The sequence below is a fragment of the Setaria italica genome, chromosome VII, assembly GCF_000263155.2.
Source record: "Setaria italica strain Yugu1 chromosome VII, Setaria_italica_v2.0, whole genome shotgun sequence".
NCBI classification, from domain to species: domain Eukaryota; kingdom Viridiplantae; phylum Streptophyta; class Magnoliopsida; order Poales; family Poaceae; genus Setaria; species Setaria italica.
Genome location: NC_028456.1, coordinates 28,748,371 through 28,764,618, shown reverse-complemented (window position 1 = coordinate 28,764,618; position 16,248 = coordinate 28,748,371). Strand labels below are relative to the sequence as shown.

General features: G+C 50.1%; 1 protein-coding gene and 1 pseudogene across 1 annotated transcript; both read left to right on the top strand.

Moving 5' to 3' along the window:
- The first annotated feature begins 1,547 nt into the window (after positions 1 to 1,547).
- On the top strand, positions 1,548 to 5,081 carry LOC101759262 (annotated as a pseudogene).
- A 442-nt stretch (positions 5,082 to 5,523) lies between these two features.
- Positions 5,524 to 8,576, top strand: LOC101785867 (E3 ubiquitin-protein ligase RNF14). Its single transcript, XM_012847619.2, has 7 exons — positions 5,524 to 5,915; positions 6,410 to 6,484; positions 6,572 to 7,115; positions 7,265 to 7,650; positions 7,747 to 7,946; positions 8,117 to 8,264; positions 8,364 to 8,576. Exons 1-7 carry the CDS (start codon positions 5,592 to 5,594, stop codon positions 8,490 to 8,492), a joined length of 1,806 nt encoding a protein of 601 aa, XP_012703073.1. The 5' UTR covers positions 5,524 to 5,591; the 3' UTR covers positions 8,493 to 8,576.
- Positions 8,577 to 16,248: the final 7,672 nt, after the last annotated feature.

Sequence of the window (16,248 nt, the reverse complement as noted above, 5' to 3'; positions counted from 1 at the left end):
TGTCCACTGTCCAGTCCAATCGCTGCGCCTTTGGGCTTTAGACTATGCACGCAAATGGAGGTCAAGTTGCGTTTGTGTCGTGCCTTTTTGACATTGTGATGCAGCCTTTTTGTGATTTCGTCTCCTCCTTTTTTCTCATTCGCTAGCTGCCCGTGTTTTTCTACTCGATGTGCCTTGGGTCCTGTTTACACTCCAGGCCATGCCTTTGGTTGAGCAAGTTGCATGATTGGGTGTCTTCATCACAAAAAAACACATGATAAGGAAGTAGGTTACCTAACATACACAGCCAAGAGGAGGTATGTGTAGCATTTTCAAGCACGCGGAAGAAAGATACTGGTAGTAAATAAAAAAGGTCTACTAGTACTGAAGACTTCGATTTGAAGAACATAAAAAATTAATCGCCGCTAAACGATGGTTTAGCGAACGACTAATCTGGGCCACCCGATCAAGATCAAACGGTCCTAAGGTTTAGCCAATGGCAAAGTTTGCGTCAAATGGAGACGCCAAAATGACAAACAAACGAGTTCCTTCGAAAAATGAGATATAGGGAACAAATAGTACCACGTAGAAGCCTGTGATGGGCTAGGATGATGGGCCTTAAGCGACCCACGAAGCCGAGCAGGCCCATACGAGATTCGTGAGGCATCCACCGTTACGTTGGAAACATAGATTTAGTACGTACTGTTTGCGAAGAGAGGAGGGAGGAGGCAGAACATGGGGCAGAGGTACCTTGAACCATATCCTTACCTGGACGGGGTCGATGGTCGATCATGAAGGACCGTGGCCTAAGGCCCGTTTGGTTTTTTAGCTCCAAATCGAATGTTTAGGTACTAATTAGAAGTATTAAATATAGATTAATTACAAAATTAATTGCATAGATGGAGGCTAATTTGCGAGACGAATCTATTAAACCTAATTAGTCTATTATTTGATAATGTGGTGCTACAATAAACATGTGCTAATGATGGATTAATTAGGCTTAATAGATTCATCTTGGGATAGTTTCCATATGTGTAATTAGTTTTATAATTAGCTCATATTTAGTTCTCCTAAGTAGCCTTCGAATATTCGATGTGATATGAATTTTAAACCGGATTAAAGATCCAGACACCCCTAGGTTAGCGGCCTCCGTTGCACTTGGGAGGAGCACTCATCTCCTCAAGTAGGAGAGTGGACGTCCGTAGCAGAGGGGTTACGCGTTCGCGCGGCTGCAACCAACCGTAAATTTATTATGTGTCACTTTTGGAGCTTTATGTAACTCTGAAGACGTCCTATAAAATCATAATACGACCAATGTGCCCCCGTTGCCAGATCTAGTAACACCTGAATTTATTCCAAAGTCCAAACCGAACTATGCGCCCCTTGTCCTCACCTGGGCTTGAAGTCGAACTGTTGGGCCAATGCGCACATTGCGCCATCAGCTTAGGCCCATATCTTCCTTCACCTCAGTCTGAAAGCACGGTCCCACAAAGAGAAAAATGAAGAAGAAGCATGCCCCCGGGCCCCGGATAATAAAGCCAAGAAACTTCTCAAAAAAAAAAAAAACCAAGCGGCTTTGCTGAAAAGAACAAGGGGAGCGACACGTACGACACTGGGAGTCTGGGACAGTTCGAGCTCGCACCATGGAGACAGCAGCGCCCGGCGCCGCATCGGCGCGGGCATTGGAGCCCTACCGCATCCCCACCCCGGAATCGTCGGCCGATGCTTCCTCCTCCTCGTCCCCCTCCACGTCGCGCGCCGCTGATTTGAGGTGCAATGCAGGCGGCGAGGAGGGCGTCCTCCTCGACCTGGACTCCCCATGGGCGGCGCCGGCCGAGGCGGAGCGGATACTGGGGGAGGCGGCGGCGACGGATGCTGCAGCGGCACTTAAAATCAGCCGTGAGGAGGTGCAGGAGGAGGAGGATGAGATACGAGACAACCAGCAACGGCAGGAGGACGAGGTAGTACACTCCCTAATCTGCTGGTTCGATTGCAAAAGTTGCAGGAATTGTCATCTGTCACGATGAGTTTGGGCTGTCCGGATTTGCGGGGTTTTGGGGGAACAGAACTTGCAAAGTTTGGTCCTGAATATGTAGAGGAAATTGCTCTAGGAAACTTTAGGATTTAATTCAGGTTTGTACTAACTCGTAGGGATTTGGGTCCCCAACCAAGACCCCCTTTTGTGACGTTTTTTAAAAAAGAAATCTGCTGCTTGTACTTATTTTATTTCAAGTTCGAAGAAACCTTATCTGTACATAAAAAGGTTGATGACTGATGAGCGATTATTTATTGCTTAATTGGTTAGCAATTGCTAGAAAAAAAAATCTTCTAATTGTACTGTGATATTTATAACTTAGGAACAGTTCTGCTTATAAGTTCTGTCTGGGGTTGATCTAAAGATTCTCACTTTAAAAATGCGTCGCTGAGCCTGAGTACCTGTTTTCTTACTCGTTCATCATTTACTGCAGCTGATGGTATTGGAGGCAATCTATGGGCATGATCTGGCTGTATTTGAAAACAACGGAGGCCTCCGTTATTTCCAGGTTACTTCAGTTGCCATGAATTTTCCTCAGTTGCTCTAGTAAGCTGGCAATTTGGTTTTGATGGTTTGTTAATTTATTCCAGATTTACACACGTTATGATGTGGCTGATGGCATTGAAGTGTGTGCAAAGCTTTCATCTGCTAATGTGTGTTCCCAAGATGATGGATGCTCTGATGGTACAGGACATGTTGATGGATCAGACATGTTCTCTTACAAGTGCAACTTCGAGTACCTTCCTCCTCTGATATTGACATGCTTACTTCCGCGGTCATATCCTCACAAAGATGCCCCATATTTCACTGTCACTGTTAAGTGGATGGATGTGCCTCAAGTTTCTCGGCTTTGTGAGATGCTTGACACCATATGGGCAGAGCTGAAGGGGCAGTAGGTCGTGTATCAATGGGTTGAGTGGCTTCGTGATTCGTCAAGGCCACACTAGGGCTGGATATGGAAACCCACAATAGAGATAACCGCGCAATCGCAAGAACAAATTCATTGGAGTCTGTAATCCCTTTGATGATGAGTTACAGTAGTAACAAGCACTATCAAGCTTTTCTCGAGGATCTCCATATGAGCATGATATGCCTTAACCAAAGCAAAGGTACGTTCTTTCCATTTTCCTCCAATTTTTCCTTACTAAGTATAGCATGCCACTTATTCTGTAGCATCCATATTACTCCTTTCCCTTGTGAAATTGTGCCTTAGTTGTAACTTGTAACCAATAATAAACTGGGTGGAATTTTATTGATTCACATAGAATCTTTTGAGAGCTATTGAACCTGTACTTTCAAAGCATACTTGTGAAACTGACTATAGGTTCATTCTCCTGAAGTAACATTAATTCTGAAAAAATTAGGCTCAAACTTCGTCAGGCTTTCATGCCAACACTTATTTTGTGTGAAGTGCATGGAGACCTTATGCAGAATGCATGTCAAGGAAGGTAGCGTATTTCAGTTGGTATGCCTTGATACCAAGTGCAATGCTTCAATTCCACCATTCGTGTAGAAGAGGCTTCTTACGTAAGAAGAATTTGAACGTTGGGATAGGCTTGTTCTTAAGAAGGCATTGGATTCAATGTCAGATGTGGTTTATTGTCCAAGGTGCGGGATTGGATGCTTGGAAGATGAGAGCAACGACGCGGAATGCCCAAAATGCTCCTTTATCTTCTGCTCTTTATGTAAGGAACCATGCCATCCAGCTAAGCAGTGCATAACTCCAGAAGAAAAGATCAAACGCCAGCAGGTACAAGATATTCACTAATCTCTTTTTCATTTGCTCTTTGCAGTTGATTATCTTCATGTAGTAAGATGTGTATTCTACATCTGGAGGCACTTTACTAGACCATTCAATACAGTGTGCTCTTGATGTGTACTGTAATAAAGATCTGAGGGCCTGACAAGCTTCTGCTACTGACTTACTGCTGACTTTTGTGTTGACTGTTTCGGAATACTATCATTTAACTGAACATCCCCTGCTTGTTGCGTACAATTTGCTTGTCTGCAGGCGTCAGGCAAGATGTCCCAGAAGGAGATGGTGCAGGAATTGCTCACCATCAGAAAAATGTTCAGTGATATTCTAATTCAACTATGTCCAAAATGCCAAATGCCCATCGTCAAATCAGAAGGGTGCAACAAGATGTCGTGCGGCAACTGTGGTCAGTTGCTCTGCTTCCGCTGTGGCAGGGCCATCAGTGGCTATGACCATTTCTGGTAGGTCACTCTAAGGCATCCATGATACCGCACTGGCATACCTTTTATGCACGATTGCAAGCTTGATTTGACAAAGTATTGTACAAATCCGCCTGTTGCAGGAACGAATGTGTGCTCTTTGAGTTATGTCAGTATAGCGATGTAACGCCGTTCGAGAGGCATATGGAAGAAGTGCAAATTGGCCGCAGTGCTAAAGTTCAACTGACCCCTATAGGTAGCACCATCAGGTGTCCCAAATGTCGTCAGAGAAATTTCAAGGTACCAACCGAGACCTATATTTCCAACCTTAAATATTTGTTTCATCGCACGGGGGTAGATATCACTGCTCACCAATGTAATAAGCACTGATTTGCCAATGTTTGTATATGCATAATCTGACCAATGACCATATGCATCCAGGAGAATGAGGAATATATTTTCTGCTGGGCATGCCGGATCCACTACTGCTCATTATGCCGGATGAGGGTCGACGACAAATACATGAAGTCAGGGCACTACCGATCGTCGGAATGCGTGGGGCTCGGCAACTTCTAGCACCGGTTCCTTCGCATCAGTTCTCCATAATACAGTGCAGCAGGACGACCCGGACCAGGGGATCTTAGCACATTCGCAGTCGCAGCATGCATTGCTTGCTTAGAACGACCACACACCGCAGTTCAGAAATCAAAATTGCTACAGTTGAGCGTTGACATCGCTGATTTTTTTTATTTTTTGATGAGGAGACATCGTTGATTAAGCTGCTACTGCGTGTAACAAGTACAGATATTTTTACAATGTTTTTATACAACTCTGTACTCATCCCTGCCCTTTGCTCTAGTTTACACAATTACACTGGATGGCTGGTAAAGTTTGTCGTGAAAGAGAGGCTAAATTTACTAGTTCTACACTTCTACTCATTAGATGTTTCAGTGATTATAATATTATTTGTTTTACCTTCAAACTTGATTTGATTTTTTCCTTGCTTTTCTTGACTACCGACTTAATTGCAGATTCTAATATCTGGGTGCTTCAGAATTCATTAAAAATCATATTTCCCCTGTCTCTTTTTTATATGATTGTCCCTTGTTTCCTATAAGAATTTATCCATGGCAAGCGCAGAATTGGGCCAACGCTAGCACATTATGTACTGGGCCTAGGCCCACCCGCCGTTAGGAAGACAACCTTTTTCCGAGTATAATAAATACAGTATGAGCCAAAAATCTTTCCGTGCGTCGCACTCTTCTTCTCCTGTTGACTCTTTCATTCAGTCTAAAAAAAACGGCCCCAACCAAAAATTAAGGCCGAAAAAAAAACAAAAAGGCGACGACAAATACGAGAACACACGTACTGACGTACGGCCCCCGGAGTCCGAGCTCGCGCCATGGCGGCAGCAGCTTTCCCCGGCACCGCGTCGCTGCGGACACCGGAGCCCCACCGCAGCGGGCGCTTCTCGGACGAGGCCTCGTCGTCCTCCTGTTCCACGTTGGGCGGCGCGGAGTCGAGTGCGGTGGCGTGCGAGGGTGGTGGCGAGGCCGAGGAGGGCCTGCTCGACCTGGACTCCCCCTGGGTGGCGGCGGCCGAGGCGGAATCGAGGCTGGAGGCGGCGGCAACGGCTGTGGCAGCGGGACCTGGCTACCGCGCCGAGGACGGCAACGATGAAGAGGAAGACGAGATACGAGACAACCAGCAGCGGCAGGAGGACGAGGTCTGGCATAACGATCTCGTGATTGGATTGGATTTTTTTTTTAAAATTCATGATCATGATGTGGGCTGCGATGGCTGTCGTAATTTGCTTGATCAGTTTCCAGGTTTTTTTTGTTGTTGTGTTGGGGATTTGGTATTGCAGGGTTTTGGGGCTTTTTGACGAAACTTTAAGTTGTTGTCGTTTTTATTTTTCTGTTAAAGTAAATTAGTTCGTAGCATATCTGTTGCTGCAGCTTGTAGAATAATTTTCTAAGAAACGATCCATAATACGAGATAAATTGCATATAATCATGAGATGGACTTTTAACTATAATTACTGACTTTTGCTGTTGCTCTAATTTAAAAATGGCTTCGTGAGACTGAAACTTGACTTACGTGTTGCGCTGTTCAAAGTCCTTGTGGAGCTTTGATCAATATCCAAATGTGATTTCTTTGCATAATTGCATCGTTGAGGTTGTGCATCTGTTTGTTAGTTGAGATAAATGTTCATTGCAGTTGATGGCATTGGAGGCGATATACGGGGATGATCTGGCTGTATTTGAAAACAAAGGAGGGCTTCGCTATTTCCAGGTTTCCTGTGCTGGCAATGAATATAATTGTGTTTCAATTATTCTTGAATGGTGGATCTGGTTTCAATGGCTTGCCTATTTATTCCAGATTTACATACGTTACGATGTGGCTGATGGCGTCGGAGTGTGTGCTAAGCTTTCAGCACCTAATGCTACTACAAGTGATGTAGGATGTTTTGACGGTTCTGAACATGATTATGGATCTGATGATTACTCCTACACTTGCAACTTCGACTACCTGCCTCCTTTGATATTGACATGCCTTCTTCCACAGTCCTATCCTAGCAAAGATCCCCCAAGTTTTGCGGTAACTGCTAAGTGGATGGATGGGTCTTATGTCTCTCAACTCTGTCAGATGCTTGACACCATTTGGGTAGAGCTGCCAGGGCAGGAAGTAGTGTATCAATGGGTTGAGTGGCTACGTAATTCGTCCAGGTCATATCTCTGGACTGATGGAAACATGACACTGGGTCCAGATATTGCCGCCCACAACACAGATAGTCGTGCAATTCCGAGAACAAAATCACTGGAGTCTGTAATCCCTTTGATGTTGAGCTACTGTAGTAAGAAACACTATCGAGCTTTTCTTGAGGATCTCCAGATGTGCATGATATGTCTTAACCAGACTAAAGGTAAGCTCTTCCTCCCACCTCATACTTACTCTGTAGTGTCATGTTAGGCCCTTACCTTACTGAACTGTGCCTTGGTTTTAACCAATTACCTGAATTTCTCTAACATATTTTCTCTCTCTTATAACTAACTTTAATGATAAAACAATTAGGTTCAAATTTCATCAGGCTTCCATGCCAACACCTGTTCTGCATGAAGTGTATGGAGACCTTATGCAGAATGCATGTCAAGGAAGGTAGTGTGTTTCAGTTGGTATGCCCTGGTACCAAGTGCAAAGCTTCAATTCCACCATATGTGCTGAAGAGGCTTCTTACAGAAGAAGAATTTGAACGTTGGGATAGGCTTCTCCTTCAGAAAACATTGGACTCAATGTCAGATGTGGTTTACTGTCCAAGGTGTGTGATCGGTTGCGTGGAAGATGAGGACAACAATGCGCAATGCCCAGAATGCTCCTTTATCTTCTGCTCGTTCTGTAAGGGACCATGGCATCCAGGGAAGCAGTGTCTAACTCCTGAACAAAAGATACAGCTCCGAACGGTATAAACAGAGGATCTTGCATTTGTGCTGTGCGGTTTATTTTTAGCTCCAGAGTGTCACAGCATACTATGATTTTTACTGAATTCTTGTTTGCAGGCGTCAGGCAGGATGACTGAGAAGGAGGTGGCGCAGGAATTGCTGAACATCAGAGAATTGTACAAGGATGTTCGGATATGCCCAAAATGCCGAATGGCCATCGCCAAAACAGAAGGGTGCAACAAAATGACATGCGGAAACTGTGGCCAGTACTTCTGCTTCACCTGCGGCAAGGCCATAAATGGTTATGAGCACTTCAGGTAGGCCTTTCGGGCATCCAGCATCCTTATTTTCTTCTAGAACACAAGCGAAGAAATCAAGGTTCTCTGGTCTACTTATATTCTTATGATTATGCAAGTACGATTTTCACATAATATAGCAAAACCCTTGCATTTCATTTGAAGGAAAACCACTACTCCTTACATTGCAGGGGTGACTGCAAGCTCTTTGCGGCAAGAGACATAGCAGAGTGGGAGAGGCAATTAGCAGCGATGCAACCTGAACGCCAGATGCGAATTGCATCACGCCCAATTGGTGGTACCGTCAGATGCCCCAAATGCCGTGCAAGAAACTTCAAGGTAACGGAACATAGTATGTTCTTGATCTGTATGGAAGAACTGAATTTGGGCTGTCGAATTAATGTGACGATGAGAAGTACATGTATCTTCTGTACACAGGAAGACGAGAGGTATATCTTCTGCTGGGCTTGCCGGGCCAGCTACTGCACTCTATGCAGACGGAAGGTTGAAAACATGAAGTCAGGGCACTACGGTTCACCGGAATGCATGGGGCTTGATAATTTCTAGCATTTGCATTCATTTATTTTTTTTTCGAGAATACGCACAAGCGCTGCATATCTTTTATTAAGAAGATTGAAAGAGTTACAAATTACAATGCGGGCCTACTGGGCACACGAACACGAATTAATATCGATTGCGACTTATAAGGGAAACTAGAACAACCAAAGAGAGAGCTAAAACACAGATCTTAGGCAGGGAACACTCCTACTACACTCTCTACCGGCCATCCCAGGGCAGCCAAATATTTAGCTCCGGCTTGCATCCAGAGCTGTCCTTCCTTCACGATGATATCCACCAGTTGGCCCTCTGTAAAACCTGAACGATTGCCAAAGGTCCTGGCGTTCCTCTCCTTCCAGATGCTCCAAGTGACCAGCGTAACGACCGAGTCCAGTCCTTTCTTCTTCAAATTGTTAACTCCTTGACGCAACTGGAGCCACCACTCCAGCATCGGCTGGTCATGTGAAAGCTGAGTTGTTGCTCCCAGCATCGCAAGGATTGCATGCCAGACCTGTCTCGTAAAGCAACAGCCCACAAAGAGGTGATTAGCCGTCTCCAACTCCTGATCACACAGCGGACAGTTTGCCGGGTTCTGCAGCCCGTGGCGGTGCCGACGGTCCGCCGTCCAAATCCGCTGCCGAACTGCGAGCCATGTAAAGAATTTGACTTTGAGTGGAGCCCATGCTTTCCAAATCGGCCTCGCTCCTGCAAACCGTTCCAATCCTTCGAAGAACATTCGGTATGCGGAGCGAGCGGAGTATGTGGCGCAAGGTGACCAACGCCAAGTCAGTACGTCTTCAACCCCCATTTGTAGTTGGACTTGGTCGACCAGAGGCCATAATTGCAAGTACTGGGAAAGAGCTTGGACCGTCAGCTGACCGGTAATGTCCGCGATCCATTGTTTGTCATTCAGTCCTTCCACCACTGTTCTTCTCTTTCGGACCTGTGGCCTGATCAGAGCGCAGAGATCCGGCGCGACCACACAGGGTGATGCAGCTCCGAGCCAGCGGTCAGTCTAGAACATAGCCAATGAACCATCCCCCAAACTGACATCTAAGGATGCCTGAAACATCTGTTGGACCTCCATGTCGTTACCGAAATCAAGTTCCAACATGTGCCATGGTCTCGTTGGGTCAGTTCGCTTGAGCCACACCTAATGAAGATGCAGCGCGAACGCGGCCAGGCGCAGGTCGGGGATCGCCACCGGCCATGCCACAAGGCATTGTCCACCATTGGCTTTTGCCTTTGCTGCCCACAAGAAACCCCTGCGCCTCTTGTCGATTTCGTGGAATAACCAACTCGGGATCTTGAGTGAAATGATTGTGTGGATGCACTTTGAGCTCATGATCACCTTGACTGTAGTGAGCCGTCCGGCCTTGTTCATCAGCGGAGCCTTCCAAGTTGGCATCGACGCACTGACCTTGTCAACCAGCGGTTGTAGGTGAGCTTTACGCAGGCGCCCTACCGTCAGTGGCAGTCCCAGATACTGAATTGGGAACTCAGAGATTTGTGCTGGGAATAACTCCTTGACCCTGTCAATGTCTTCCTCGGTGCAAGCGATCAGCGCAATCAAGCTTTTTTGGAGGTTGGTTCGCAATCCAGAGCAATCACCGAAGAATGAGAGCACTTCTCTTGTGGTAACAAGGTCCTGCACTGATGGTGGATCGCCGAGATCGCAGGTGGGGCAAGGACGCCGTCCAGCGCCGCTCTTTGGAAGAGCCGGTGTAACATCTCCATAAGCAGGATAAAACAACATGGGCGATAGGGGGTCCCCTTGACGGAGACGCCTAGCATTGGGAATGAGTTCCCCTGGCTCGCCATTGAGCATCACTCTAGTTGAAGGTGTGGACACGAGCAGAGAAATCCAATCACGCCAATACGCCATCTTGAACCAAAGCCCAAGCCTTGCAGCACTTGAAGTAGAAAGGACCATTCAACCGTGTCAAATGCCTTGGAGATGTCCAATTTCATCAATAGCGACGACTTCCTCTTCCTGTGTAAGGATTTTGCTGCCTGTTCTACGAATTTGAAATTATCATGGATGGACCGCTTCTTAATGAATGCGCTTTTATTGACGTCCACCAGTCTTTCAAGATCAGAAGCTAGCTGATTCGCCAGCAGCTTGGCAACTAACCTCGCGAAGCTGTGAATCAGACTAATGGGCCTGTAATCACCAGGACCTTTGGGGTCTTGTGTTTTAGGGAGGAGCGTGATTAGAGCTCCATTCAGTCGGTGCAGTTGCCCTCTGTTGGTCCTGTAGAAGGCATTTAACGCCGCCATGATATCCTTCTTCACGATGTTCCACGCCGAGAGGTAGAACTCCGCAGTGAAACCGTCGGGACCGGGGGCCTTGTCCTTAGGAAGTGACTTGACAGTGCTCCAGACTTCTTCCTCAGAGAATGGCCGCTCCAGAGATTCCAAATTTAGTGGCTGAACGCCAAGGGCGGCCAAGTCGAGCATTGCACTGCGCTCCGAAGTAGAGCCCAGGATAGTGGCGAAGTGGCGATAGAGCATGTCATCCTTCTCTGCGTGCGTGAATGCCGCTCCATGCTCGTCCTCCAACATGATGATGTGCTTTCTCCTGGTCCGGTGGCTGGACTGCAAGTGGAATAGTTTAGTGTTGGCGTCTCCGTCGTGTAGATAGGTGATTCGTGAACGCAGCCTCGCCATTGTTCTTCCCAGAGAGGATAGGCCGAGGCACTTGAGCTTGAGGTCGCGTCTAAGACTGATTTCGTCAGCCGTGAGCGGCCGCAGCTCCTCCGCCCGGTCCAGCTGTAGGATGATTTCCTTGGCCATTAGCAGCTGCATCTTAATTTGGCCAATGCTACGCTGACTCCAACTCTGCAGTTCACGAGCCGTGTTCTGGAGTAACTGATCCACGCGCCCAAAGGGTCAGCGATACTACCATCACACTGCCAGCCCCTCTCTACTGCCACCATGTACCCTGGAATCTTTGTCCAGAAATTTTCAAAGCGAAATCGTCGCTTGGGAGAGAATGCGCCGTTCGTTGCTAGGTGAAGTGGGCAATGGTCTGACATATCTGACGACAGGGCTTGCAACACACACTGGGGGTATGCCAGTTCCCAATCGACGGTGACAAGTACCCTGTCCAACTTCTTGAGGGTTGGGTTCGTCCACCCATTGCTCCATGTGCAGTGTCGTCCATTTAGGTGGACGTCCTTGAGCTCCATCTCATCGACAAACCGTCTGAACCGACCCATGTTGCGGCGGTTAACGTTCAGATTGTTCTTGTCAGTAGCATCAAGGATGAGATTAAAATATGCCGCCACCATCCATGGGCATGAGATGGAATTTTGGATTGAATGCAGCTCATCCAGGAACTGGACCTTGTCGACGTCTGCCTGTGGTCCGTATACTCCTGTGAGGCACCAATGCACGCCGGTTGCTCGACCTCGATCATGATAGAGACGGAGAAAGAACCTTTGTGCAGCATTACACAGGAAGACTCCGGACCACGGCAAGCAATGAGGATGACACCGCTGGTCCCGATCGACGGCAAGTAAGCGAAGCTCGAGAACCGTGTTCCAAGAATTTCATTAATTAGGAAAGGTGAGATTACAGAGAGTTTAGTTTCCTGTATGCAAACGATGGTAGCATTACAGCGATTGACAACCTCGCAGAGATTGTCGCGGCGGCACCGTGCATTCAATCCGCGAGTGTTCCACATCAGGATGTTGTAATTTTGCTGATCCATGGAACAGGAACAACCGACTGGACGATCCTACCAACAGTCAGCAGACGCTAATCGCACCTCCTGCTTGAACCGCCGCTGCCATGAGATCAGCATCAGATAAGACCTGGGCCACCAGGAAGATGTCTCGGATCGCAACGAAGTATCGAGCATCAAGAGGTCCCCTGAACACTGACGCGAGCTGAGGGCGAGTGTGACACCCAGCTCAATTTGGTTGGCTCAGTGTGGCCCATGAGCGCAATTGCGCATGTTTAGTACCACCTTACTCAAAGCAAGGGTGGAGCCAACTTATAAGCCTCTGTCAACCAGCCATGGCACCTTCGGGTTAATCCTTTTACACGAAGCGAGGACGAAAGTGTAAGTAGGGTGCTATGTGTATGTGTGACCCGTCCCTCGGAAGGGCTGGGCGGTGCGACTTTGGAAGACAGGGTGTTACAAATGGTATCAGAGCCGACCCTCACGGTTGCGCGTACGGGTCAGTGTGCAGGCATATGGCGTATGGTGCGTGTGGGCTCTAGATGGGACACACGACATGGCATATGGCGCCAGCACTGGACGTACGGTCGTGCGCTAAGAGAGAATGTTCCTGGACATTTGCCCATATGTGGGTGAGTTGGACTGACCCTCGCGGTTGCGCATACGGGTCATTGTGCGAGCATATAGTGCATGGCTCGTGTGGGCTCTGGATGGGACACACGGCATGGCATATGGCGCCGGTACTGGACGTACGGTACCGACGAGGACGTCGGGTTCTTTGAGAGGGGGTGAATGTGACACCCGACTCAATTTGGTTGGCCCAGTGTGGCCAATGAGCGCACGTGCGCATGTTTAGTACCACCTTGCTAGTTGAGCAAGGGTGGAGCCAACTTATAAGCCTTTGTCAACCAGCCATGGCACCTTCAGGTTAACCCTTTTACACGAAGCGAGAACGAAAGTGTAAGTAGGGTGCTATATGTATGCGTGTCTGTCCCTCGGAAGGGCTAGGCGGTGCGGCTTTGGAAGACGGGGTGTTACAGCGAGGTTGCCCAGGCACCAGTCCATCCGCCTGGCAGAGGCCTAACTTGTGCATGACGAGAACCTCTCCCTTCTTGGAGGCGCAAGCTGCGGAGTTCAATGGCTGATTTGCCAGTAGTCCACTTCATTGGGGTCCCTGCGTGGTCGGCGTCGTGGAGTTGGAGGCCACCGCGTTTCGGCCATCCCTGGCCGGCATGGAGGCCAACTTTGCCTGAGGTGCGTGGCTCACGCTGGCAAGGAAATTTGTCGTGGCCGTCTTAGCTTCCTCCAGGGTCGGGTTAGGCTGTGCCTTGGCACGTTTCTTGCTCTTCCGGTTCTCGTTAGGCCTTCTTGTAGCCTGTGGACCTTGTGAGATAGTGGGGAGTGAGCTCGTCCCAACATTGATTTGGTCAGCCAGCCCAACTGTTGGACGGCTATCCCGCTTAGATTCGGTTCCGGCTTGCCAGGCAGGACTGGCTCGACTCCAGACGCGTCGGTTGATGGCTCCGCAGCCGATTCAAAGTTGAGTGTCACGAGAGTTGGTAGGGCGGCTCGGTCCGGGGATGGAGCCACGATGCTACGCACCCGTCACCTGTACGTATTGAACGTGGCAGCTAGCGTCTGCGGAGGTGATCCTCCACTGTCCCGCGGGTAGCCTGGCAGTAGGATCAGCTTTGGTGGTGGAGCTTCGAATTCAAATAGCATTGGGTCCACAGTGCCAGCCGCGTGTGCGCCTCTTGTTGGGCATTGGACTTCAAAGGCCACCCGCTCTGAAAAGACACCTCGGGTGCTCCGCTCGGGTTGTCCGCTTCCGCTTCTGGAAAAGCTTCTTTCGCCTGTGGGGCAGGGCACAACCGTTGCCTGGCAGGGGGTAGGTACCTGGCCGGCTAGGGGCGTCAGCTTTGATAACAACACCAGTTGGTCACCATCCACTTTTGCGGCGGAGGCAATTGACCCAGTCAATCCTTCTATTTCCCCTTCGGTTGTCTTCTCCTCAGCCGGCGGCTGCTCCGCGATCCCCATCAACTCTAGCAAGGTTGAGTCGCCTGGTACTTCCTCAGCGGCCGCTCTCGTGGCGTCAGTCGGTGACAATCCATCTTGCCCCCCGCGATCGGCAGTGCCACCGGATCCCTAGGCTAGGAAGGCATCAGACCCATCAGGGATGCCGTGAGGGCAATGGAAACCCTGGATACTGGGTCCTCCATCTCCCCGGGACTCGCCGTAGCCTCGATCTGGGTTGCCGTTATGACCAGAATCCCCATCGCTAGACGGCAGCAAGGGGCCGGGCGACGGCAATCTTGAGCGAGGGCCGAAGTCGGCGATGCGCCGTAGGTGGACCAAGACCTTGTGCTTGAGGGACCTTCTTCTGTCGTAGGTAGGGGTGCACATTGGCGAATATGCGTTGCATATATGGATCATTGTAAACAACATGTAGTTCATGCTCGGCGATGATTAGTGTCTTCTGCTTGGGAATCCTGTTCGGATTGTCTGTCCACGCGATGAGCGAGAGACAAGTAATGTCCGAACAGTCCTCCGATGAGGGGTCCAAGCTCTCAATCCAACAGAATGATGTAAGGATCTTCCTGACCGCTCGCCAACCCCATGCGTGCGTCGGAATCCCCTCAATCTCCAGCGACATCTTGTGATGCATTGTGTCTGAAGCTGCACGAACAATCTGGGTCCATGGCCAGAAGAAGAGATGCATTGCTCCAACCGGCACACTCCCGCCGCGCATGGCACCGTCCCTGGCATGCTGGGATGCAAAGAGCACCAGGAAACTCTCTGGAGTGAAGCGTCGAACGATGAAGTTGTCGTCGCCGATCGGGAGTTCCTGAATGGCGTGCCTCATGGCCTCGGCGGAGATGTACTAATGTTCGCCAGGCGCTGCTGCCAAGAGGGCGAAGCGTAACTTTTCCTCCTCCATGTCCATCTCAGTCGACCGCGGGAGAAAGCAGACCTCATGGTCGAGGCGAAGCAGAGGATGGCCCATCGGCAGGTCGTCATCGTACGCCTCATCCTCCAAAGGAACGTCCTTGGACCTGGAGGACTCCGGCAGATCACGTGGCATGCGCGATGGTGGTGGTGGTGGAGGGTCACGCCACGGCCGCGACTGGCGCAGACCACCACGCGGGCGCTGATCATGATGGCCAGCCGCCTGGCATTGCGGAGGAGAGGCACCCAGCGGTGGCGACTGCTAACGGCGACTAGCGTGCTCAGAGTCCGCAAGATGATCTCGGGCGGCGCCCACATGGCAGCGTCTACCCTAAGTCGGGAAAGGGATGGGACCACGCGTGGCGCAACCCATTGGCGTCGTCGGCGAGGTGTGGCATGAGCGGACTAGGCGGCGCCTGCCGTGGGCCACGGAGGAGGCGGAACTCGTCGGGCTGTGCGACTACTTGCAGTCCCGGGCCAGATGCAAAAATCCACGGCACTGGAAGCACTTGGTAGGGAGGCGACACTGGGTGACTATGTGCGAGTAGAACAGACAGTTGAGGTAGCGGTCGGCGAACTTCGCCGAAATGCGCGGCGCCGCGGGGTTAGGGGCCTGCTGGTGCTAGGCACGGCGCTGTCGACGCCTCCGAGCAGAGCGGTGACTCCACACCTTCGTGAATCCCTCTGCATCACGGCGCGGTGGGCTCAGCTCCCATTGCGGCTGGACGAGGATGGAGCGTAGGCGGTTGCGGCGAAGGTGTTGTGGGAGGGGATTTCTGGGCGAAGGGGGAGACCATGAACCAACCGTGTCTGGCCGCTGCACCGTTGCCGGTGGCGGCCAAAGCGAGCATTGTCCCGCAGGCCAAGTCGGTCATGGACCGACCCAGCCGGGCCCGAGGTGGGGTACCTAGCTTGCAGCACTGTCGAGGTCGAGGCACCCGCCGTCGTTGGGGCGGCCTCCTTCACCGGCCGAAGTAGGATGTCGCGGTAGGAAGGGGAGCCCTCCCCATCTCCGTCCTCGTCGTCGGAGGGGGGGGGGTGTCGTCCCTCCATCGGAGCCGCTTCCCCCGGCCGCTGGAGTTACCGCTAGGGTAAAACGCTCTGCGGCCGTCAAGAACAGGGTAGGAG